We start from the raw sequence: 23565 nt of genomic DNA on the forward strand, positions 1-23565 counted from the left end.
GTATTAAGGTGCAACAGGCCTCACTGTCACTGCAAACAGCACCCCTAAGTAATGGCCTCACAACCATTTTACCCATAATAGCTACTCGAGCTACAAGCAAAGATGGTGAAGGGGCATTAAACAAAACTTAATGGGAATCCTAAATTCAAAACTCTAGAAGGAAGACTAGTACCTCTTGGGGAGTGACCAATCCTTAATGTAAATATATCACGTCAAACAACAACAACAACAAAAGCCCCAACAAACCAAACAAAACCTTCAAACCACACCCAAATGCTGTAACAATTCCAAAGGCTTTTCACAAGGCTCAGACAAGATTCATTCCAGGATACCACACTGGTAACACCTGCTGAAAAGTCACAGGAGCTTCTTACCTGCTGCATGTAGACCCTAAATAGTGAGGGAACTTGCACTTTTAAAAACCCCAACCAAAACCCCAGGCCTTTCTGAGTAGTACACACAAAAAGTTGTATTGTAGTCCCAATGCACTTAACTTTTGAACACTTCAACACAAGCACTTGAAGACAGCTGGTTTGTATTTTTTTCATTAGGGTTAATTAAGTGTTCATTTGTTAAGAGACTTCCATGGAAGCTTTGACTCCATCGGCTGTAAGAATACTTCTTAAGTGAACTAACTCTTGCCAGCACAAGGAATTATGTTCCTTATGAATTAATGTGTTTTCCCTTGGTTTTAATGTTTGACTGCTTTTGCTAGCATTTTACATCCTCTTAATACAGATAGCTGCCAAGCAGGAAGGTTTCTGCAGTTTTATTGTTTTCATATACAGCTGAACTTTAACAAAGATGCTTTTACAATATGCAGTTTATTTAAACTATCAGAATGCCAAGTTACTCACATCTGTAAAAAAAAACTTAATCCATCAAAAATTCTTATCTATATTAATAAATTTCATGTTAAGTAAGAATTATTAAATATTTTTAGGAGGCAATGTACACTTAGCAAATAGTCTATAAACAGGAGGTTATACCACTCTGGATTGGAACATGAAAACTATATAAAAGTTTGAAAAAAAAAAAGCACTGTGTATCACTTCTGCAGATCTGAGATACCTGCATATAAAACAAATCACAGCAGTTACCACTTCTGTGAATATTCTTATTGTAAAATATCTCTTCAAAATAAATTACTGTAACCAATGTCTAAACTGAACAGGAAAACACCCATGGAACAAGATCAACCAAAATAAATAATTTACAATAAAAATTGTTGCTAGCACTAAATTATCATACAAAAAAACCCCCCAACAATTATTGCATTTAGCTCTGCACAGAAAAAAAAACCCAAAAATACCTTACATAGCAATGTGAACTGCTGTAGATGCTACATCTGACCTACCATCCTCTTTCAGCTGCAGAGTGTAAACAGCTAATTTTGTGCTAGAGCTGCAAAAATATTCTAATTTACCCATATTTTCCCCAAAAATATTTAGAGTAAGTTTCTCTCCAGCTAATATTAATTACTAGGAATCTTCAAATCTTAAGAATCTTCTCCTTACAGTCAACTGGCCAGCTTGAAACATCACTTTTATTTGGAATTCAAAGTGTCGCCTAACACCTCACGGATAGTATTTCTACTTAAAAAAGGGAATTGAGGAAGTCTGGGAAGGTTAAAAGAAATTGGGTCATTGGGAGAAGAGGTTAAGTAGCTAAGAGTCCCCTGTTTAGCCTTGAAATCTCAGGAGGCTGCACGCTGTCACCCCTCTGAGATGGCATAGCAGAAGTTACTATTACCCTGACCTACAAATACTAGCTGGAAGTAACTCAGTCCTTCCGTACTCGTCGTTTGCGCACTGATTTCAGTGAGCCATCGCCAGACCCTGTGCTGTCATCAGCTTCCTTCATCTGGAAAACAAACAAACAGACAAAGTGAAATGAAATTTCAGCATTCAAATCGAAACCCAATTTTCATTTAATTGTTGAAACTGGCATTTTATTCTACTCCTTCTCCAGACCCCTCCAATCAGATTATCACTAAATACAACACTTTAAGGACAGGACACTTTTTCCACAATGCTAACCTCCTCTGGTAAGACCTCACCCGCAGTACTTCATCCAAACAGTCCCTCCCCAGCCTTTCTGTAGGTCCCCCTCACATATTGAAATGTAGCTGTAAGGTATCCCTGGAGTCTTCTCTTCTCCAGCATCACCTAATGGGAGCACCTCATTCAGAAGGGAAACAGCTCAAAGAGCATGACACAACCGGAGCGAGGACATGGTGTGCACAACATCTCCCAAGTAGGTCACTCGTGACAGAAACTTCTACACTCTGAAAATAGCCAGAGCAGAGCAAGCCATAACCTCACTGTGACACTGCATAATGGCATCCACACCTTCAGAGCTTGTTATTACTTTTATAGAGTCACATCCATCTCGGTAGCCCTCATCCAATATTCTATTCCTAGGAAAACGCAGAAGGGAAATAATTTCTGACAGGAACAAGAGAAAGCACTGAAGAGAGACTAACTCATGATGAATTTCAGTGATGAAACAATGCAGCCTCATGCAAGGTAGAGTCTCCCAGAGAATTAACACTAAACAACTCCCCTAATCTGGAATGGGATTCATTCAGGGAGTGACAAGCACAAGAAGGCCAAGAGAACTCCAGGGGGTGGATCTAAAGTGTTTCAGGCATACCAGAGTTTCCCAATGCCAGGATAATGAGTGGCTGATGAGCAAACAAAGCACACACAAACTCCATTCTACAATGTTAGTTCTGATACACATGTCAGAGATGATCTGGTGACTGGATTCATCGACACAAAAAAATGAAGCTGCAGGTGTTGAATTCAAAACCAGTATGGTCACTTGGCTTAAAATTTTGATCTTTTTAAAATCTCTGAGTGAAATGTTGCATTTCTCTAGGTCTTACTGAAAGGCTGTTAGAAGCACATAGTCCACCAATTACTATCATCACAATAAAGAGACTGCAGCATCTACATTTTCAAGACTTACATTTCACATATTAAGCTGTTCAAAATTATACTCCTGTAAAAAAGGTTTCATGTTTAGAGGCCTGCATGATCACTTTTATGCTGTACCTGCAATCTAACCATACCACCTCGTCACCAAAATTCCATAGGATGAGACATGTTTCACAGACCTCTAGTGTTTGAGGTGTCTCAGTTGAAACCACATCCCTACCTCATGATTTGTTCTACAGCTCAACAGAAGAAAAACTCATTGTAGGCAGCTGGGCAGAGTTAGAAGTGCAATGCCGGGCAAGAGGAAGGAGAAAATACCCCCAAACTCACCTCATCTTCTGAGCCAGACTTATTTGACTTATAACCTTCTTCTTGACTTCCCTCTGCAACTTCATTTTCTTCATAATCAAAAATATCTTCACCACCTTCACCCTCCTCTTCTGCAGAAGAAATTAATTTTACTTGGGGAACAGAACTGTATTAAAAATACACTATATCCTGACACACTGGTAAGGAAAAGAAGCCAATTCCCATCTGAGAATGAACTCCTTGCTTACAATAACCTATAAAATATCTCTGTGATGCAGAGAGGAATGCTCACTAATTAGTAAAAATTGATCACTGTCAGATTTGATAACCACTGTTAACACCTTCAGCCTCACCTCTTTTCACAAATCAGTAAAAACTCTTCAGAACTTTTCTGACTAAAACGAAGAACTTAAGTTGGATTCCTTTAGGTAAGTCCTTAAATCCAAGATTTATATTAAACAGTTTTGACACTACAGTTAAAAACAGGACAGCTGAGGCATCCCAACCTGACTAAAATCTGACTTAGCCAAGTACAGTGTTGCAGTTATCAGTTATCCACCACAGGAGACACCTACGTGCCAAAGGGAACTCTGCTTTTCAGCAGGGAATTCTCTTGGCATACTGTTTTGGTTGAGGGATAAGCAGCTGTGTGCTTACCACCCCCTTTTTATGCATTATTGCAATGCAGCAACTAATCAGCAAAGCACTGTACTCCCCTCAGCTCACTTGAGGTATGGCCAGCATGCACTGCTAGGATAAAGCTACTCACAAGCACTGTGAGAGCTTTCCACCTGACCTGGTGTCACAGTTACACCTTGGAACTGACAGGGACTGGAAAGCAACAAAAAAACCAACCAACCAACCAACCAACCAAAACCCAAGCAACAGAACAAGAAATAAAAATAATAAAACAACCACCAAAAAACACAACAACAAACAAAAGCCAAACACAAACCCAACCAGATTTCCCTGCAAGAGCAGAGCATACACCAAATCCTGTGATTTCTAGGCTGCTCCTCTGCTCAGCACATAGGATGCCTTTCTGTGGTAACCAGCTCTCTATATTCTGCATATTATGTGAAGGGGGCCAGGCACCCAACTGGTTTCATTTCCATTCTGGCTTTCAATATTAACAAGCTGGCACTCCCATGCCTTTATTTTAGCTACCCATGCTCATTTTAAGAACTAAACCTCAGCAACCACAGCATGGTAATAATTAAAAAACAAACAAACAAACAAAAAAAAAAAACCAAGCAGGGTTTTACAAGTCTCCTCCTTTACTTCAAACTGAGGTCTTGAAGTGGGAATGTCTCAAAAATTAATATCCTCTGCAATACTTTCTATCAAGAGTAAACAAGAAATCATAGCTAAATCTGATAGAAAGGATGCCAGATGGTATTTTTACAACACAAGATGTAACTTTCTTGCTTCTTGGTGACTGAAATCTAGGAAATACTAATTTATTAAAATATTTGAGACTGTAGGAGTACCAAAAGCTTTGCCTACAGTATAGCTGTAAGTTGAGACAAACAATTCATATCAATTAGTGAGACTCTAAAAAATTAGATTTCGCATTTTGAGGTCCTAGCTCAAATTACTTCCCTTTCCCCAGTACCTGAAGAAGGAACCTCCACTCCCATCTTCTTTGTATCCCTTGTTTCCTCCATTTCTTCTCTCTCTGTAAGAAAACACAATCACTATCAAGAGGCAGAAACCTCAAGCTGGCTTGCTCAGTTTACCATCTTCAGCTGTATCTTTGTTTTTCTTCTTCTAATTCTATTTCATTAGCAAACTCACCTCTCTCTTGATTTAGTCCTCCCTTTGTAATTGCCTTGGGTTTTTTGAAGTCAATATCTTCATCTGTTTTCTACAACAAATTAAAAAGCAACTAACATTTCAATTCAAACTAAGAATTCAACACAACATCAGCTATAAGCGAAGAACTATCAATGACACATTAAAAGTGCATCCTGTTGCACAGATGGCTAAAGGTTTTCAAATAACAATAACAATTAAAAATAATTATTAAAAAAATTAAATTAAATGTCTCTAACCTTTGCTGGCCAGCAGAACAACACACCTAGACCAACAGGGAGGGCTAAAGTCAGGATGTAAAGAACCCAGAGCCATGGGTGGTCTTCTGCAGCAGTCACCAGTTGACTAAACATACCAGGCTGTATTAAAAACAACGACAGAAACAAAGAATTTTGCATTTAGAGCTCTCTCAACACTTCAGTGAGTTTGTAAAATGAACTATATGTATTTTGAGTATTATGTTGCCCCAAGAAAACCCTTCTTCTCCTTTGCTTTTTTAATAAAAATATTGGATTTCAATATTAGTGAAGTAACAACTGAACAAATATCAAATAAATAGCAGGTGCTGGAACAAAGCTGGTTCTCCAAACACAGCAGGCTGGCCACTTCTCAATTTTGTGAAGTGACATTTGGAGTCTTGGCAACCTCACACTTTACAGCCTTTCCAGCTACTTTATTTTTTGCCCCACGCTGTGCTAGCTCAGCTGAAAGCTCCCAAAGCACAAAGCAGCTCAGAGCTGTGGCCAGTTCTTCTGAGGAGCAAAGTCTTGCTGCATCTGTACTACCCCTTCTCTCCTTTGCCAGCCAGCTATTCAAGGAGTAAAATATCCTCCCAGCCCAGATCTGATTTACTCAGCAGAGGGAGGTAGGCAAGAGCCCAGTCCAGTGAGGCCTCTGGAAAAGGCTCATCAACAACAGAGGCAGGAAGCTTGAGAGGCACAGTGGAGTGAGGGGACTCAAGGGAGTACTCACTGCAGTTGTGTGTACAGATACAGCTCCAGACAGACAACTAAGCATTTGAGAAAAGGGCAAGGTTGTGTGAGGAGCTGGCTTTGCTCTTGCACGGGCAGATGTGCTGGTGCTATTTGTTCATCCTGTGACAAACAGCAGCTCTCAGGACCTGGCCACATGATCCAAAACCCTATGGTTTCTTTCCTACAACCGCAGGCCTGCTCCTGCCACTCAATGAATGAAAATCTGAGTTAGAAAGAACCTGCAGTCAGTAAAGGCAGACACTAGAGGGACTCCCAGTCCCGTAGGTCAGGACAAGTTCAGCCTACAGCACGGAGAAAAAAAAAAAAAAAGAGATCCAAGAAAAGAAAGTGGCAGCCAGCCAGGTGCAGTAGAGAAGCAAAACGTGGATGCAGACAAACAGAAAAGATGCATCTCTATAAATATATCTGCACTATATTCAGAGCTGCATAATACACACCTAAGCAGCCAAGGACCTAGACCATCCTCATGGGAGGGAAATATCAGAACATATGTAATGGAGAGCCACAAGTGAAGAGACAAAAAGAGGCAAACAAAACAAACAACAACGACAAAAAAAAGACCCACAACAAACCCCCAAACCACAAACAACCAAAAGTTCTTTGAGTGTAAATAACCTCAGCTCCCATTTGCTGCCAAGTGCTGAATTTCCAGTGTGATCATGAACAGCAAAAGACTCATTAACTATAATGAAGCCAAGGTGTTGAAGTAAAATGTTGTACTCCTAATTCCAAGAGGATCTTGATCTAGGAAAGGCAAAAAGGCAAACTATGACCCAAAATGTCAGCATTAACTGACAGAAAATTCTCCCAACAGCACATCTTCCTCACTGCTTTTAGCTACCAAGAACACAGAAAAGTTCATACCTCATTAGCACTTGCTACTAATTTCTTCAAGCCCCAGCCACCTGCTGCCCAACGATCTGCTACTTCTTTTTCTGAGCATATAATGAAGTTATCAAAGTAGATATCAGATGTCATAGACCAGAGTTCTAAACCAATAGCACTGACAGTGGTCATCTTGAAGGGGTGAAGATCTTCAAAATAGTCTGGGTTAGGTATTTTCCGAGGGCTCCAGATTCCCTTTTAAGGAAAAGGGGGAAAAAAAAACAAAACAACAATAATCACATCACCTAGATCTTACTAAAAACACCCTGTGAAACAGTTTTTAAAATAATTTTAACTTCTTGGCTATTTTCAGTGCATTCTTTAAAAAGAAAAGCAGTGGAGTTTAATCGACACAAAACCAGACAGGATTCTGCAGATGGGACTCAATTTTCTGGTTTAAGGCAGACCTCTTAAAACTTATTTTTGCTCCATATGGAAACAGAGGAATAACTGACAGTGCAAATCATTGCAAAAGCAACTTTTAAAATAAATTGGTTTAACACAGGAACACTTCTATTGTTTAGGACACTTACAGAAAAAAAAAAAAAAAACAAACACCTAAATAAACAAACTGCTTAGTGAGGGTACTGAGACTCATTCTACAATAGAAATATATTGTAAAATAGCCTAGGTAAATATAGTCCTTTGCCTTGCCTGTACCTTTTATCAACAACCCACAACACTGATATTACCTGATAGTTAGGATTGTCTATCATAGGTGCCTTCCATTTCCCTTTGTATTTTGGGTTATTCTTCATGGGACGCACCCAAAGCCCACAACCAGGTGCAGTCTTACACTTTGGATTAGGGATCTGAGGAGCTTCCCAGTCCCCATCCATTTCTTCATCCCTATTGAAAAATAAAAAAAAAAAAAACAAAACCATCAACCAACCAACCAAAAAAAAAAACCAACACTGATTGGAGATGGGACTGGTGTGAACAGCAGCAGCAGACACCATACACATTTTGCTCTAACAACTTCAGAATTTTGCCTAGCTCACAGAATTTAACCCAAGTATACAAACATTTTAAATGACTGCTAACCCTCTCCCCCTTTTTTTTTTTTTCCAGTAAAGGCCACATGCTCATTACTATCACAGCAGGGTAGAATGCAATCATGGTTATCCATCTGCAGATAGCTGGAAACACTTTTCCAGAAGATGCTTAGAGATCTCTTTGAGACCCTTAGGTGATAGTTTTGAGCTATCAACTTAATTGTTTCATGGTTTAACACTGTAGCAAGTTCTTTTAAAGAGGTCCTCCCTATTCTGTTTCAGTTGATCTATCTTCAGAAACCAAAAGGCTTTTGTAAAAGCAGCCCCTCAAACCACAATTATTTTACCATCCCTTAACACATTCCAACTTGCTACCTCAATACACAATGAGATTTGGATCCACTCCTGATTCACAACTCCAATTTTCTGCCCAGAATAGATGGACTGATCTGCAAGACATGTTAACAACCTGCACTTATTAAATCAAGTTCTTACCAGTCCTTTGGCTTTTTTGCATTAGGGTCTGGAACATACTCTGGTTCATCATCAAGCCATCCCTCAGGCTTAACAGCATCAAGATCTTCTATTTTGGAAGGCTCATCTTCATCCCTTCAATTACAGACTTAGGTTAGAAAATACAGCAGCCCGACTCTGAGCCAGTATTCTGTTCAGAGGACTGCAACTGGTCTGAAAGGGATGATTTCCAAAGTTACAACAGAATTAGGCACACTGATCATGAGAATTAGACATCCAATTATGTTTGTAAACATCTGCATTATACTAATTATATTCACATTGTTTCAAAGTACTACTTAGTCCAGAAATTACTACCATCAACTGGAAGGTGTCAGTCAGGTCCTCCCATTTAGTTTTTCCCTCCTCTTCCTGAGTTGCCATATGAAGAGTAGCTGTTTAGTGCTTTTTACTAGTGCAACATATCCCAATTATCATTAACAAAACACAAAATACACCCAAGCAAACCTTTCAGCTGCATAAACTGCAGGTAGAAGCTATTGCACAAGTTAAAAATGTTCTCCTTACCAATCATCTGGCTTGACAGCATTTGGATCAGGTATTTTTGGTCTCTCATCCCAATCATCAGGTTTCTTATCACTAGGATCCTCTATTTCTTTGGGAGGGTTCACTGGAGGAACCACATCCTCAAGAAGACTTCCTTTACTGACAACTGATTGGTCGATCAGTATTTCAAATGTATCATCTGGTTGCAGCACTAAATTGAAGAAATTTGTATTAAAATAAATAAGGAAAGCATTCATTTTATAAATATCATTCACCAAAACCTATGCAAGCACAGACTTAGACAAGTAACAGCAGACAAGATCCTCACTAGTTCAGGAGGCAGACTTCTTATTCAGGCACTGGATCTGGACACAAAACATGAGTTACCTCTGTGGGGATGCACGACCAGCATCAGGTCTACAAAAAATGAAGCCCCTAGTAAATTCAACTGCTGAAACACATCCAAGCACAACTACTGCTTTAAAAACAGTGACAATGAATGACAAACCTCTGCCCCAAAAAGCACCTCTGCTACTAAATCACAATTTCACACCACAAGAACTGCATCAGCAACACAGCTGAAGGGTCACCAAAGCAGTATTTTCTTTCAGAGTCAAATCTCTCACAACCACTTCCCTCAAGTGCCAGGCTGCAAAACCACAAAATTCTCTTCAGATGTTTAACAAGTGTGAGTAACTGAGAAGGCAGGGTCACAGAACTGAGCAGTGTCAGACTCAGTAAGAGATGTTGTATCCAGATCCAATTCTGAACCAGTCAGCACACTTGTAAGTGCTTAGCAAGCATATTCCAATGTCCATTCAACACAAAGATTATTAATTCCAAATAAATACTATTCCACTTTTATGGCAGTTTCATAAAGATGAATTATGAAGACCAGAGTAACAGTCTCCTAATGACAGTTTGATAGTAACTAATGAAGCTCTTGCAGCCTAAAAAGTTTTCAATGGTATCAAAATGCCCATAAATGCAAAAACTAACCCCCATATCACTTCAGATACAACACAAAGAATTGATTTTTAAACTTCTGTTATCATATATAGATTCACAGAATGGTTTGGGTTGGAAGGGACCTTGAAGACTGCCTAGTTCCAACCCCTCTGCAATGGGCAGGGACACCTTCCACTAAGACCACATTGCTCAAGGCCTCATCCTACCTGGCCTTGCTACATTCACATAATTCATTAGAATCACATGGCTCCATGGAATCTATTTGAATAGTTACAACAGAATAAATGAAAACTGAGCTTAAGTATCTTTAGTCATCATTTCTACTGAAGAGCTCAAATACAGGAGCAAATGTAATTCTGTATCACAGGAACAGTGATGGTTTCACTCATTCCTGTTATCTAAAAGTGAAAATTTGCCCTGGCACGCTGCAGTAATTGAGTTTAATAACCAGCAAGATTTCCCATGGCACAGCACCTGAACTTGCCTTCCATTACTATTCAGTGGAAGTTTAAAAGTACAGTCAGTGCTGCTGGATTTGCAGAATGCCACAGATTAGCCCATTCTTTGACTACAAAATTAAGCTTTCATCTCTGTTATCCTGTTCATTGGCACAGAAAGAAATATCACATGAATTAAAACCAGGTCATATTAATTCATCCTCAGAGATTGCAGCAGCATTATCTCTTCATGCACCCTGCAGATGAAGGCATGAAGGACAGAAATGTGCAGCCCACTGCAGACAACTCCTTTGAACTGTTCCTAGACAATTATGTACCTTTTAATATGCTTCTTACCAAAAAAATTTTTATTAAAGTAACTACTGAAGGCATTAATCAATTCTTCACACTAGAGGCTGGCCAGGGCTGTTATGTTCCTTCCTGTAATTGAATATTAATTTGAAAGCCACTTTTATGACCTGCAGTTAAGCTCAGTCATTAAATCATTTAAACCCAGCCATAAAAACATTTAAGCACAAATCATTAAGCAATTACTCCTCAGAATTAACTATTACAAACAAAAAAAAAGACAAAGCTTCAGTAGAAACAAGCTTTTCATCCCTCCTTTCCCATTCAAAGGATCAAGCAATACCAAGAGTATACAGATGTGTCTTCTTGTCCAAATAGAACTTTTTTAGGTCTACATCAGGACGTTTTGCGTGTTTTTCATCATACTCTCCAGTTTTAGGGTTCTTATGTCTGAAGATGAAGTGCAGTTTGTAATCTTCTCCACACTTATCTGGTCCAAACATAATAGTATAAGGTGTTCTGTCAAAAAAGTATTCCTGTAGAAGGCAAGAAAGCTGAGCATGTGTTACACTGCACGTTTTAACAAGTCATTTTGGGTGCTTCTTTTCATTGTGTGGGGCAAACAGCACTGTGACCTTTTTAGGAATGGTAACTGAAATCTGATAGAGTAAACCATAGACTTGAACAGTTGCAGGGTGCTCACTGTTCTCAAGGAATGGACTAACCATAGAGATCGCAAATCAAAACACCCAGATAATCTGTATCCTTCTACAAACATTGCACTAGAAGATGGAAGGGAACTAGTGACTGAATTCATAACCATTTTACTTTTCAGTAAGCATACTTTTCAACAAAGATAAACCCCAGGACAGTATTATCCACATTTAATTACAACAACAACAACAAGCATAACAATGAACAACCCTGCAAATATCAGATATAGCTATTCTCCTTCCAAGTATGTTGCATGAAGTTGTTTACAGATGTCAGTAGTTATCAACTATTTGTATGATTTTTGTGCTTGCAACACCCAGTAGCATGCTGCCTTAGATTCTTCAGCAAATTGCCTGAAGGAAGGACCTTCAGGTCAGAAGAAATCAAGGACCTCTTGACTTCTGGAAGTTTTCTTCTTGAAAAATACATTCTGACATAAATGTATTGTTTGAAAGGAGTCTGTATTCTTTAGTTTTTTTGAATGAGAAGAAGAACATTTTTATTTTATGCCCTACAGAAGTGAATTAAGTCCTTTACAACATTCAAGAGTCTCCAGAAAATTGTTAACTCTTACCAGTGACACAATTACCTAACTCTTCTAATAAGCACACACACAGCAGTGAGACATTCTGAAATTCACATTTTGAGATGTGTGAATATAGATCTTGGGAACAGTGATTCTCCATCCCTTTCAGTTTCTAAATGCAAGCCATGGCCCTTTCTCATATGTCAGGTTTGGTCCACACAGTTGGCATTCTAAGGGCTTCTATTACTACAGAAAGCCAGAGTGAACAAATACAGAAGTCCTTTATCCTGGATAAAAGAGATCACTTGTGCAGAACTAAGTATGTTAATCACAGCAAACTCTTCATCCTAACCTTCTGAAATATATACCTTGAGAGATTTGTGTGAATATTGATTTTAAGAGTTCACCTTAAGTTTCATGAAAATAAATGGAAAGTATATGAAGAATAGTGTTATCAAATATTTGACCACTAAAACGTGCACAGCTCCAAAGGTTTTGTGCATACATAATCAATTATATGCATACCATTTTGTCCAATCTTCTGCTTAAACATTTGGGAAGCTTTCAAGCATTTAGGATGCATTCAGAATTAATTTGTTATTGGCATTTCACAAGAACAATCACACATTCCTCAGATGAACAGCCGATAGCAAATGTTAAGGAAGAGGACATACCAGATTCAAATCATCACTGCTGGAGATAAGTTTAATATATGCACCACCACAGTCAATGCCTTCTTGGAAATTCACTTCATATCTGGCCAAAGAGCAAGTTAAAAAACCATAAATTCCAAGTACCAGACAAATACAAAATTAATTTCAAGCTGCAGTTGTAAGTATGAAAACTTTAAGGCTGTGTATTAGTCCCTACTGTCAAAATACGACCAAAAATTTTTAATTGCCACACAAGCCAGAGAGCCACACAGAAGTATTCTCCAAGTGGGAAAACACTGTACTCCAACTACATGTGATTTAAACCTTTTCAAAGTAGATTGAAAACTAATTAGCTTCTTCAAGCTTGTAAAATATTAGGTTTCTCTCCAAAAATACTTCAAAAGACTTTAAGCAGAATTAACTTCTTAACACTTGTACTACAACCTTGATTCTTAAATCATTCATACTTAGAGTTCTGATAGCTCTGGGTACAGCAGACCAATGCTATCAGAAGTCAGCATTTTTCTACAGGGATTCACATGACTTTCTTGTCTTAAGGATTTTAGTAATAATACATCTTAAGTAAAAAAATCTGAGGGATTACTTACTGAACAATCAAAGGCTTATCATCAAAAATAAATGCTTTTGTCAGCATAGATGATATTGCATGATGCTTTGCCACTGATTTTAACACTAATCCTCTGTCTCCAGGCATTGAGTTCTCTTTCAGCTCTTCCACTTCCCATCTTCCTAGAACACACACATACAGAGCCTTTAAACAAAAATGTAAGTTGAAGTACAAAAATCACAAAAAAATTAACAGCAAATAAAGACTAGTTGCCAAAGTAAGGAAGAAATCATCACATTTAATGTCTGTGGATATAAAGCATTGCTTTCCCAGTCCACAGCACTCAAGTACAAAAAAGCTTCCCAGAATATTCATGGTATATCAATCTGCTGTTCACATCTACTGAAGCAGTGACAGAACATTTGAACCAGCACTTTTGCAGGATCAGAAACCACAAAAATTCCAGCCTCCAGAGTTAGATGACAAACTAAAAAACTGTGTCATGCCAAAGACCCATCCAACCCAATGTGCTGGCACAGACAGCAAAGAGGAAAGGAAGCTTGAGGGAAAAGAGTGCAAGTAGATGTAACAAGAAGTGACAAGGTTTTTCTTTGCTCAAGTAGCTGCTTTGATGGAAGCTGGGGGAAAAAAATGAATCAGTTTCAAAACTGTTATAGACAAAAGAAAGAAAATTAATCAAACTCCCAGTTTTGTGTGTAAAACAAAAAAAACCCTGGTTTGTTCTAGCCTGCTAAACTGGAGGGAGGAAAATTCCCTCCCCTTCAATAGCATTCCCTACTGGAAAAACTAAGACCAAACAGTAATGGCAGGGAAATGATAAAAAAAAATAGAAATAAATTGGGAAAGAGCTCAGAAAGACCTTTTCACCACAGACTGCTGCTGTTGAATTGTCTGTCTGAGTTCAAGCAAATGAGACTGCTCTGACATTAGAGATGATTTCTATCCAATTAGAAGCCAAGTGATCAGAGATATGTCAGTTCTTATAAGCCTCTCACCTGCAGGGCTATCTGTACCCCTGCATGGATACCTGTACCTGTGTGGGTATCTCCCCTGCAGCTTCTTTATTTGTACCAGTTATTTCTGGTAACTGCTGAACCTGAAAACATCTGTTCTCTACTGGTTTGTAGACCAAAGCCCTCCAAGTTACATTTCCTTATCCCTTTCTGTTAACATTGATGGATTTTATTGGACTTAAGAGCAGTAGCAAATACTTTTACAGCAGAAACTTTGTTCTCCACACTTTCTCTTGAATTAAACTCAGATTGTAAAAGCATTGCCACAGATGACACATCTGCCAAATAGTTCAAGAGTACATTCAAGCAGGCAATTCTAGCCTAGGAGTTTAAGTCAAGTAAAAATCCCAATGATAAAACCATCAAGGCTTGCCAAATTTGTTTTAGACAAGTCTAAGAATAAACTGTACAAGAGCCACTGGAGAACCTAAGCACAAGAGAACCTGAAACACTTGTTTTAAAATGACAACATTCTTCATGTTAACTTTTCTGGGTTTTTTTTCAGAGGCTAGACTGGGAGACCAACCCATGTACAGCTAAAGACAGACGCAGCAACACGGAACATGCTGCTTTAGACAGGTGTTTAACAACTGAAACTGAAGTGGTAAATCTCTCTGACATGATTTCAGAGAACGTAGTTCTCAAAAGCTCTGTTCATAAACAGAGAATATTGAATATTCAGATGCCAGAGGGTATTCCACTATCATTCATTGCAACAGGTTGTTGGGATGACAAAAAAGATTATCTTCATGCTAAGTAAACCAATGAGCAACGTTTCACACCTCAGTTCCAGGATAACAGTCATTATAAACTAACTTTTGACCTATGCTATCTAGATTTTCAAAGTTCAGTTCAGTGCAAGGGGTAGTTATTGCTCAAAAAACATCAGAAGCTGTCTAATGAAAATGGACACCAAAACCACTTACCATCATATTTGGAGATGTCATCATCTGTGTCTTCTTTCTTGGTTTTAGACAACACCCACCTAAAATAAAAAGTGCATCAGCCATTGAGCTATCTGTGCAAATCTATCATTTAACAAGCACAGGAAAACCTGCTTTCACTTTCTAGGCTGTGAACCTGTGCCAATGATTTTGACAGTCAGCATCATGGAACTTGGTGTCGTTCAAAGAACATGAACAGAAAAATTCAAATAGACTCATCCAATATAGAATTTCAAAGTGCTTCCTAAGAATGCAAACAAATATACAACTACACTTCTAAAGTAATCCAACTGTTCTGAATAAACTTCATTTTTATACACAAGCAGAGTTTGACAGAATGTAAGAACACTGTCTGTGAAATTATATAATGTCAACAAATGCATGGGAAAGTTTCAACTGCAAAATCTTCAGTATAAAGAAAAAAACTCAAAACACTCAAAGAAACCTCAACACTATCTGACAGTAACAATACACACACACAACAGAGGACAAAAGGAAGAGGTAAAAACGTCCAAATGACAAATGTAATCATGCACTGAACAGATTCCAAATGCATTGCACAGAGGGGACCCCAGCAAGGTGTGGTAATTTTAGGCTATTTTCCACAGATCTTGAACAGAAAGTAGTAGAATGTAAATAAAACACTATTGGGTGGTAAAAGGAAAATAATGTGACAGAATTCTAAACAATTCTATTAGTGAGGTAACTGACTGAAGCTAGTAATGTAAACAATCTTTCTTTTCACTTCTTCAGCTCTGGCTGATGCTTCTCCTGGCTTTACTGACCTTGACTGCATTGCTTTTGTTGTGACTGGTATTAATAAAAACTTCTCTGCTCTTTCTCTTGTCCCTTTTTGTGTCCAAGGGGGGTAAAGGAAGGGAGTAAACAAACTCGTGATCTCCTTATTCTCCTATGAACAAGGCAAACTCAGCTAATCAAAGTGAGGTTACCACAAATATATACATGGAAGATGGGGAAAAAAAAAAGGGAGAAAAAAAAAAAGGGAGAAAAAAAAAAGGGAGAAAAAAAAAAGGGAGAAAAAAAAATGGGGGAAAAAAAAAGGGATAAAAAAAAAGGGAGAAAAAAAAAAAGGGAGAAAAAAAAAAGGGAGAAAAAAAAAAGGGAGAAAAAAAAGGGAGAAAAAAAAAAGGGAGAAAAAAAAAAGGGAGAAAAAAAAAAAGGGAGAAAAAAAAAGGGAGAAAAAAAAAGGGAGAAAAAAAAAGGGAGAAAAAAAAAGGGAGAAAAAAAAAGGGAGAAAAAAAAAGGGAGAAAAAAAAAGGGAGAAAAAAAAAGGGAGAAAAAAAAAAGGGAGAAAAAAAAGGAGAAAAAAAAGGGAGAAAAAAAAGGGAGAAAAAAAAGGGAGAAAAAAAAGGGAGAAAAAAAAGGGAGAAAAAAAAGGGAGAAAAAAAAGGGAGAAAAAAAAGGGAGAAAAAAAAAGGGAGAAAAAAAAAGGGAGAAAAAAAAGGGAGAAAAAAAAGGGAGGAAAAAAGGGAGAAAAAAAAGGGAGAAAAAAAAAGGGAGAAAAAAAAAGGGAGAAAAAAAAGGGAGAAAAAAAGGGAGGAAAAAAAAGGGAGAAAAAAAAGGGAGAAAAAAAAGGGAGAAAAAAAAGGGAGAAAAAAAAAGGGAGAAAAAAAAGGGAGAAAAAAAGGGAGAAAAAAAGGGAGAAAAAAAAGGGAGAAAAAAAAGGGAGAAAAAAAAAGGGAGAAAAAAAAGGGAGAAAAAAAGGGAGAAAAAAAAGGGAGAAAAAAAAGGGAGAAAAAAAGGGAGAAAAAAAGGGAGAAAAAAAGGGAGAAAAAAAAGGGAGGAAAAAAAGGGAGGAAAAAAAGGGAGGAAAAAAAGGGAGGAAAAAAAGGGAGGAAAAAAAGGGAGGAAAAAAAGGGAGGAAAAAAAGGGAGGAAAAAAAGGGAGGAAAAAAAGGGAGGAAAAAAAGGGAGGAAAAAAAGGGAGGAAAAAAAGGGAGGAAAAAAAGGGAGGAAAAAAAGGGAGGAAAAAAAGGGAGAAAAAAAGGGAGAAAAAAAAGGGAGAAAAAAAAGGGAGAAAAAAAAGGGAGAAAAAAAAGGGAGAAAAAAAAGGGAGAAAAAAAAGGGAGAAAAAAAAGGGAGAAAAAAAAGGGAGAAAAAAAGGGAGAAAAAAAAGGGAGAAAAAAAAGGGAGAAAAAAAGGGAGAAAAAAAAGGGAGAAAAAAAAGGGAGAAAAAAAGGGAGAAAAAAAAGGGAGAAAAAAAGGGAGAAAAAAAAGGGAGAAAAAAAGGGAGAAAAAAAGGGAGAAAAAAAAGGGAGAAAAAAAAGGGAGAAAAAAAAGGGAGAAAAAAAGGGAGAAAAAAAGGGAGAAAAAAAGGGAGAAAAAAAGGGAGAAAAAAAGGGAGAAAAAAAAGGGAGGAAAAAAAGGGAGGAAAAAAAGGGAGAAAAAAAAGGGAGAAAAAAAAAGGGAAAAAAAAAGGGAGAAAAAAAAGGGAGAAAAAAAAGGGAGAAAAAAAAGGGAGAAAAAAAAGGGAGGAAAAAAAAAGGGAGAAAAAAAAGGGAGAAAAAAAAAGGGAGAAAAAAAAAAGGGAGAAAAAAAAGGGAGAAAAAAAAGGGAGAAAAAAAAGGGAGGAAAAAAAAGGGAGGAAAAAAAAGGGAAAAAAAAGGAGAAAAAAAGGGAGAAAAAAAAGGAGAAAAAAAAAGGGAGAAAAAAAAGGGAGAAAAAAAAGGAGAAAAAAAAGGGAGAAAAAAAAGGGAGAGAAAAAAAAGGGAGGAAAAAAAAGGGAGAAAAAAAAAGGGAGAAAAAAAAAGGGAGAAAAAAAAAGGGAGAAAAAAAAAGGGAGAAAAAAAAGGGAGAAAAAAAAAGGGAGAAAAAAAAAGGGAGAAAAAAAAAGGGAGAAAAAAAAGGGAGAAAAAAAAAAGGGAGAAAAAAAAAGGGAGAAAAAAAAAAGGGAGAAAAAAAAAGGGAGAAAAAAAAAAGGGAGAAAAAAAAAAGGGAGAAAAAAAAAAGGGAGAAAAAAAAAAGGGAGAAAAAAAAAGGGAGAAAAAAAAGGGAGAAAAAAAAGGGAGGAAAAAAAAGGGAGAAAAAAAAAGGGAGAAAAAAAAGGGAGAAAAAAAAAGGGAGAAAAAAAAGGGAGAAAAAAAGGGAGGAAAAAAAGGGAGAAAAAAAAGGGAGAAAAAAAAGGGAGAAAAAAAGGGAGAAAAAAAAAAGGGAGAAAAAAAAAAGGGAGAAAAAAAAAGGGAGAAAAAAAAAGGGAGAAAAAAAAGGGAGAAAAAAAGGGAGAAAAAAAAAAGGGAGAAAAAAAAAGGGAGAAAAAAAAAGGGAGAAAAAAAAGGGAGAAAAAAAAAAGGGAGAAAAAAAAAAGGGAGAAAAAAAAAGGGATAAAAAAAAAAGGGAGAATAAAAAAGGGAGAATAAAAAAGGGAGAATAAAAAAGGGAGAATAAAAAAGGGAGAAAAAAAAAGGGAGAAAAAAAAGGGAGAAAAAAAAAGGGAGAAAAAAAAAGGGAGAAAAAAAAGGGAGAAAAAAAAGGGAGAAAAAAAAAGGGAGAAAAAAAGGGAGAAAAAAAAGGGAGAAAAAAAGGGAGGAAAAAAAGGGAGGAAAAAAAAGGGAGGAAAAAAAAGGGAGGAAAAAAAAGGGAGGAAAAAAAAGGGAGAAAAAAAAGGGAGAAAAAAAAGGGAGAAAAAAAAGGGAGAAAAAAAAGGGAGAAAAAAAAGGGAGGAAAAAAAGGGAGGAAAAAAAGGGAGGAAAAAAAGGGAGGAAAAAAAGGGAGGAAAAAAAGGGAGGAAAAAAAGGGAGGAAAAAAAGGGAGAAAAAAAAGGGAGAAAAAAAAGGGAGAAAAAAAAGGGAGAAAAAAAAGGGAGAAAAAAAAGGGAGAAAAAAAAGGGAGAAAAAAAAGGGAGAAAAAAAAGGGAGAAAAAAAGGGAGAAAAAAAAGGGAGAAAAAAAAGGGAGAAAAAAAAGGGAGAAAAAAAAGGGAGAATAAAAAAGGGAGAAAAAAAAGGGAGAAAAAAAAAGGGAGAAAAAAAAAGGGAGAAAAAAAAAGGGAGAAAAAAAGGGAGAAAAAAAGGGAGAAAAAAAGGGAGAAAAAAAAGGGAGAAAAAAAAGGGAGAATAAAAAAGGGAGAAAAAAAAGGGAGAAAAAAAAGGGAGAAAAAAAAGGGAGAAAAAAAAAGGGAGAAAAAAAAAGGGAGAAAAAAAAGGGAGAAAAAAAGGGAGAAAAAAAAGGGAGAAAAAAAGGGAGGAAAAAAAGGGAGGAAAAAAAAGGGAGGAAAAAAAAGGGAGGAAAAAAAAGGGAGGAAAAAAAAGGGAGGAAAAAAAAGGGAGAAAAAAAAGGGAGAAAAAAAAGGGAGAAAAAAAAGGGAGAAAAAAAAGGGAGAAAAAAAAGGGAGAAAAAAAAGGGAGAAAAAAAAGGGAGGAAAAAAAGGGAGGAAAAAAAGGGAGGAAAAAAAGGGAGGAAAAAAAGGGAGGAAAAAAAGGGAGGAAAAAAAGGGAGGAAAAAAAGGGAGGAAAAAAAGGGAGGAAAAAAAGGGAGGAAAAAAAGGGAGGAAAAAAAGGGAGAAAAAAAAGGGAGAAAAAAAAGGGAGAAAAAAAGGGAGAAAAAAAAGGGAGAAAAAAAAGGGAGAAAAAAAAGGGAGAAAAAAAGGGAGAAAAAAAGGGAGAAAAAAAGGGAGAAAAAAAAGGGAGAAAAAAAGGGAGAAAAAAAAGGGAGAAAAAAAAGGGAGAAAAAAAAGGGAGAAAAAAAAGGGAGAAAAAAAAGGGAGAAAAAAAGGGAGAAAAAAAGGGAGAAAAAAAAGGGAGGAAAAAAAAGGGAGGAAAAAAAAGGGAGGAAAAAAAGGGAGAAAAAAAAGGGAGAAAAAAAAGGGAGAAAAAAAAAGGGAGAAAAAAAGGGAGAAAAAAAAAGGGAGGAAAAAAAAGGGAGAAAAAAAAAGGGAGAAAAAAAAAGGGAGGAAAAAAAAAGGGAGGAAAAAAAAAGGGAGAAAAAAAAAATATGGTAGCAACTGTGTATAGTTCATGACACACAACTTTTCACTGAGCAACACAAGTCACCCACTACCAGTTACACCTTACCCTGCCATGCTGTTGGAGGAAAACTTCTAAGATACAGACAAGACAAACGTTTCTGGCTTAAGAATTGTAGACATATGCCTAAAAAGTTTTCTAAAAGTTTCCTGCTTAGGAACACTTCTTCCTGCTTAGTAACCTCATAAATATCTAATTCTTATAGAGTATAGGAAACAAAACAATAAATTAATTAAAAACCTGCTAATATAAATCTTCCCTAATAGAAGTTTTATCAATAATGCTGAAGAGGCTGCCTTCTTACACATACCTAACTGCATGTGAAGGGGAAGAGTTTGCTACTGCAGTGTAATGGCTACACACTTCATCTTGCAGCTAGTTACCTCAACTGGCTAAATCTTTAGTAAACCCAGACTTTAGCTTCCTTAAACCACAAAAAATAACAACATACTTGAAATGTTAACTGCCCAGCTAATGTTATCATATACTTAGAGTAAGTTCTTCCATTTCTAACCCCAGTAAAAATTACTTTATGGAAAGATATCAACAGAAAAACAAATGCAAAATAAATCTCTCCACTATAAACTAAACTGATGAAAGTAGAAGTTTGTAACTTTAAGGCATAAACTTACCCAGTCAATGCCTCATCAAAGGTTTCTGTAAAATACACTTCCCCAGTTGGCTTTGGAGTCTGGTACACAACCTAAAAAACATGGACAGATACATGCTCTAACATGTGTTAAGAGTTTTTCAGTTGAAATCCACAAGTAGCCCAGACACACCACCAGATTTTAGAATCATAGAATCATAGAATAGAATCATAGAATCAGTCAGGGTTGGAAGGGACCACAAGGATCATCCAGTTCCAACCCCCTGCCATGGACAGGGACACCTCACACTAGATCAGGCTGGCCAGAGCCTCATCCAGCCTGGCCTTAAACACCTCCAGGGATGGGGCCTCAACCACCTCCCTGGGCAACCCATTCCAGGCTCTCACCACTCTCATGGGAAAGAACTTCTTCCTCACATCCAGCCTGAATCTCCCCACTTCCAGCTTTATTCCATTCCCCCCAGTCCTGTCACTCCCTGATACCCTAAAAAGTCCCTCCCCAGCTTTGTTGTAGCCCCCTTCAGATACTGGAAGGTCACAAGAAGGTCACCTCAGAGCCTTTTCTTCTCCAGACTGAACAGCACCAACTCTTTCAGTCTGTCCTCATAGGAGAGGAGCTCCAGCCCTCTGCTCATCCTGGTGGCCCTCCTCTGGACACCTTCCAGCATGTCCATATCCCTCTTGTAATAGGGGCTCCAGAACTGGATGCAGTACTCCAGGTGGGGTCTCAGCAGAGCAGAGCAGAGGGGGAGAATCACCTCCCTGGCCCTGCTGGCCACACTTCTGATTCAGCCCAGGATCTGGTTGGCTTTCTGGGCTGCAAGTGCACACTGACAGCTCCTGTTGAGCTTCTTCTCCACCAGCACCCCCAAGTCCCTCTCCTCAGGGCTGCTTTCCAGCCAGTCCCTGCCCAGCCTGGATTTGTGCTTGGGATTGCCTCGACCCAGCTGCAGGACCCTGCACTTGGTCTTGTTGAACCTCATGAGGTTGGCTTGTGCTCACCTCTCCAGCCTGCCCAGGTCCCTCTGGATGGATCCCTTCCCTCCAGCCTGTCTGCTGCACCACACAGCTTGGTGTCATCAGCAAACCTGCTGAGGGTGCACTCAATGCCTCTGTCCATGTCACCAACAAAGATGTTGAACAAGACTGGTCCCAGGGCTGAGCTCTGAGGGACTCTGCTTGTCCCTGGCTTCCACTGGGACATGGAGCCAGTGACAGCCACTCTTGGGGTGTGGCCATCAAGCCAGTTCTGTATCCATCTCGTGGTCCAGCCATCAAACCCATGTCATCAGTTTGGAGACCAGGAGGTGGTGTGGGACAGTGTGGAAGGCTTTGCTCATTAGCAGCATAAAACAGACATCTTTCCCTGCCCCACCATGCCCCTCTGAGTGCATCCCTCTAACTGAGCCATTCCACATCTATGAAAAGCTGCTTGTTGTGTTCAAAGTACTGTTAGATATTAGCACATATCTAATGTGTAACAAAACTCCAAAAAAAAAAAAAAATCACTGAACTCGCATCAGTTCTCTGCTTCCCTCCTATTTCTATCCAAACTAAGTGGCACACTACAGCTGGTCTAGGCAGCATAAAGTTGAAAAAAATAGTTTGTACTACTACCCACATCTATTATGAAGTGAAACACAACACATGCAGAAAGGTTTGATGGGAATGAAAATGCTGTCAATAGGCAGCTGTGAGTAATGAAAGCAAGAACCTAGTCTTAAGCCAAAATTCCAGTAAGGCCAGGATGCCTTCTGCTTTCTTCTCTGGAAATGGCATGTTAGGACTTAAAACAAAAGGTTCTGTGCCTAGATTGCACCACAGACTTGCAAAACCTTCTTCATGACTATGTACAACGGGCAGGAGACCTGATTTTACACTTTGGCACAGCAGAACCATTAAGCTTGTTCTCCATATCACAGGCACCAACTGAAAAACTCCATTTTTCTGACTGCATGTTGACTTGCTCTTTTTCAAAATGCACTTATCCACCAATTTATCTCCTTGTTATAGCTACACATCTTATAACAAAACAAGTTTTGACTAAAGCCTTCTGTAATCTTACCTCTAAGGAAGATTTCTCCCTGTCAACATCAGCTTCCTCAGGCTGCTTGTCAAAATCCTCTACTTCAACATCGGCATCCAGCATTTCATCATTTTCCATTTCTGCAGCCACTGAGCTAATGATCAGGACACCCAAGCACAGCCAGTCCCACTGGAAGTGCATCCTGGTTACCTGAAGAACTGAAAGTTTTAAATAGTAAATCCCACTGCAAGGATATTATCAATACTAGTGCAATTTTTACCCCAGACTTGATTCATAAGACAAACAAAAAAAAAAAAAACACCCACACATTAAGATAATAATAAAAATCACAAAGTACTGTCACTATAGTGTAAAGTGTTATATCTCAAGCTGAAAACTGAATTTTTGCATAGCTTGGCCCATCTTTACTAAGGGAACACCAGTAACTACAGCACATCTACCCATCAGAACAGACTTTTGAGCCAGCAGTATTGCTGCAAAGCATGCTCTCGGGACCAGCAACTGTGCTGCAACATCAGCATTAGATTGCACTTGAAGTAACTAAAGCCACTGTTTCTGAGACAAATACTAGGGAAGACAACAGGCATAAACTGACAAGACTATTCTGAGTGCATCTTGGACACTTGTTTCCATGACAAGCAATGGTACAAGCTGCCTAGTGTCAGTCCTTCAGGTTTTCCAAGACCCACTGGATAAAGCTCTGAGCAACCTCAACCAGCCTCCAACTGGACCCTACTGTGAACAGCAGGTTTGAGCAGAGACCAGCTGGGGTGCCTTTCTACCTGAATGATTTGCTTTCTACAGATGGTGGCAA

At 38.2% G+C, this 23565-nt stretch overlaps 1 protein-coding gene across 1 annotated transcript; it reads right to left on the reverse strand.

The window, feature by feature from the left end:
- Positions 1 to 1782: 1782 nt before the first annotated feature.
- Positions 1783 to 22940, reverse strand: CLGN (calmegin). Its single transcript, XM_054392268.1, is given in 16 exon segments — positions 1783 to 1863; positions 3273 to 3382; positions 4867 to 4929; positions 4991 to 5013; positions 5015 to 5118; positions 5306 to 5425; positions 6926 to 7141; positions 7639 to 7795; positions 8437 to 8550; positions 8983 to 9172; positions 11020 to 11212; positions 12591 to 12672; positions 13178 to 13319; positions 15098 to 15156; positions 20727 to 20797; positions 22770 to 22940. Coding segments are annotated over 16 exon segments (1887 nt in total). The 5' UTR covers positions 22932 to 22940.
- Between the last annotated feature and the right edge of the window lie 625 nt (positions 22941 to 23565).

The sequence above is a fragment of the Indicator indicator genome, chromosome 25 (assembly GCF_027791375.1).
Source record: "Indicator indicator isolate 239-I01 chromosome 25, UM_Iind_1.1, whole genome shotgun sequence".
Classification (NCBI taxonomy): Eukaryota; Metazoa; Chordata; class Aves; order Piciformes; family Indicatoridae; genus Indicator; species Indicator indicator.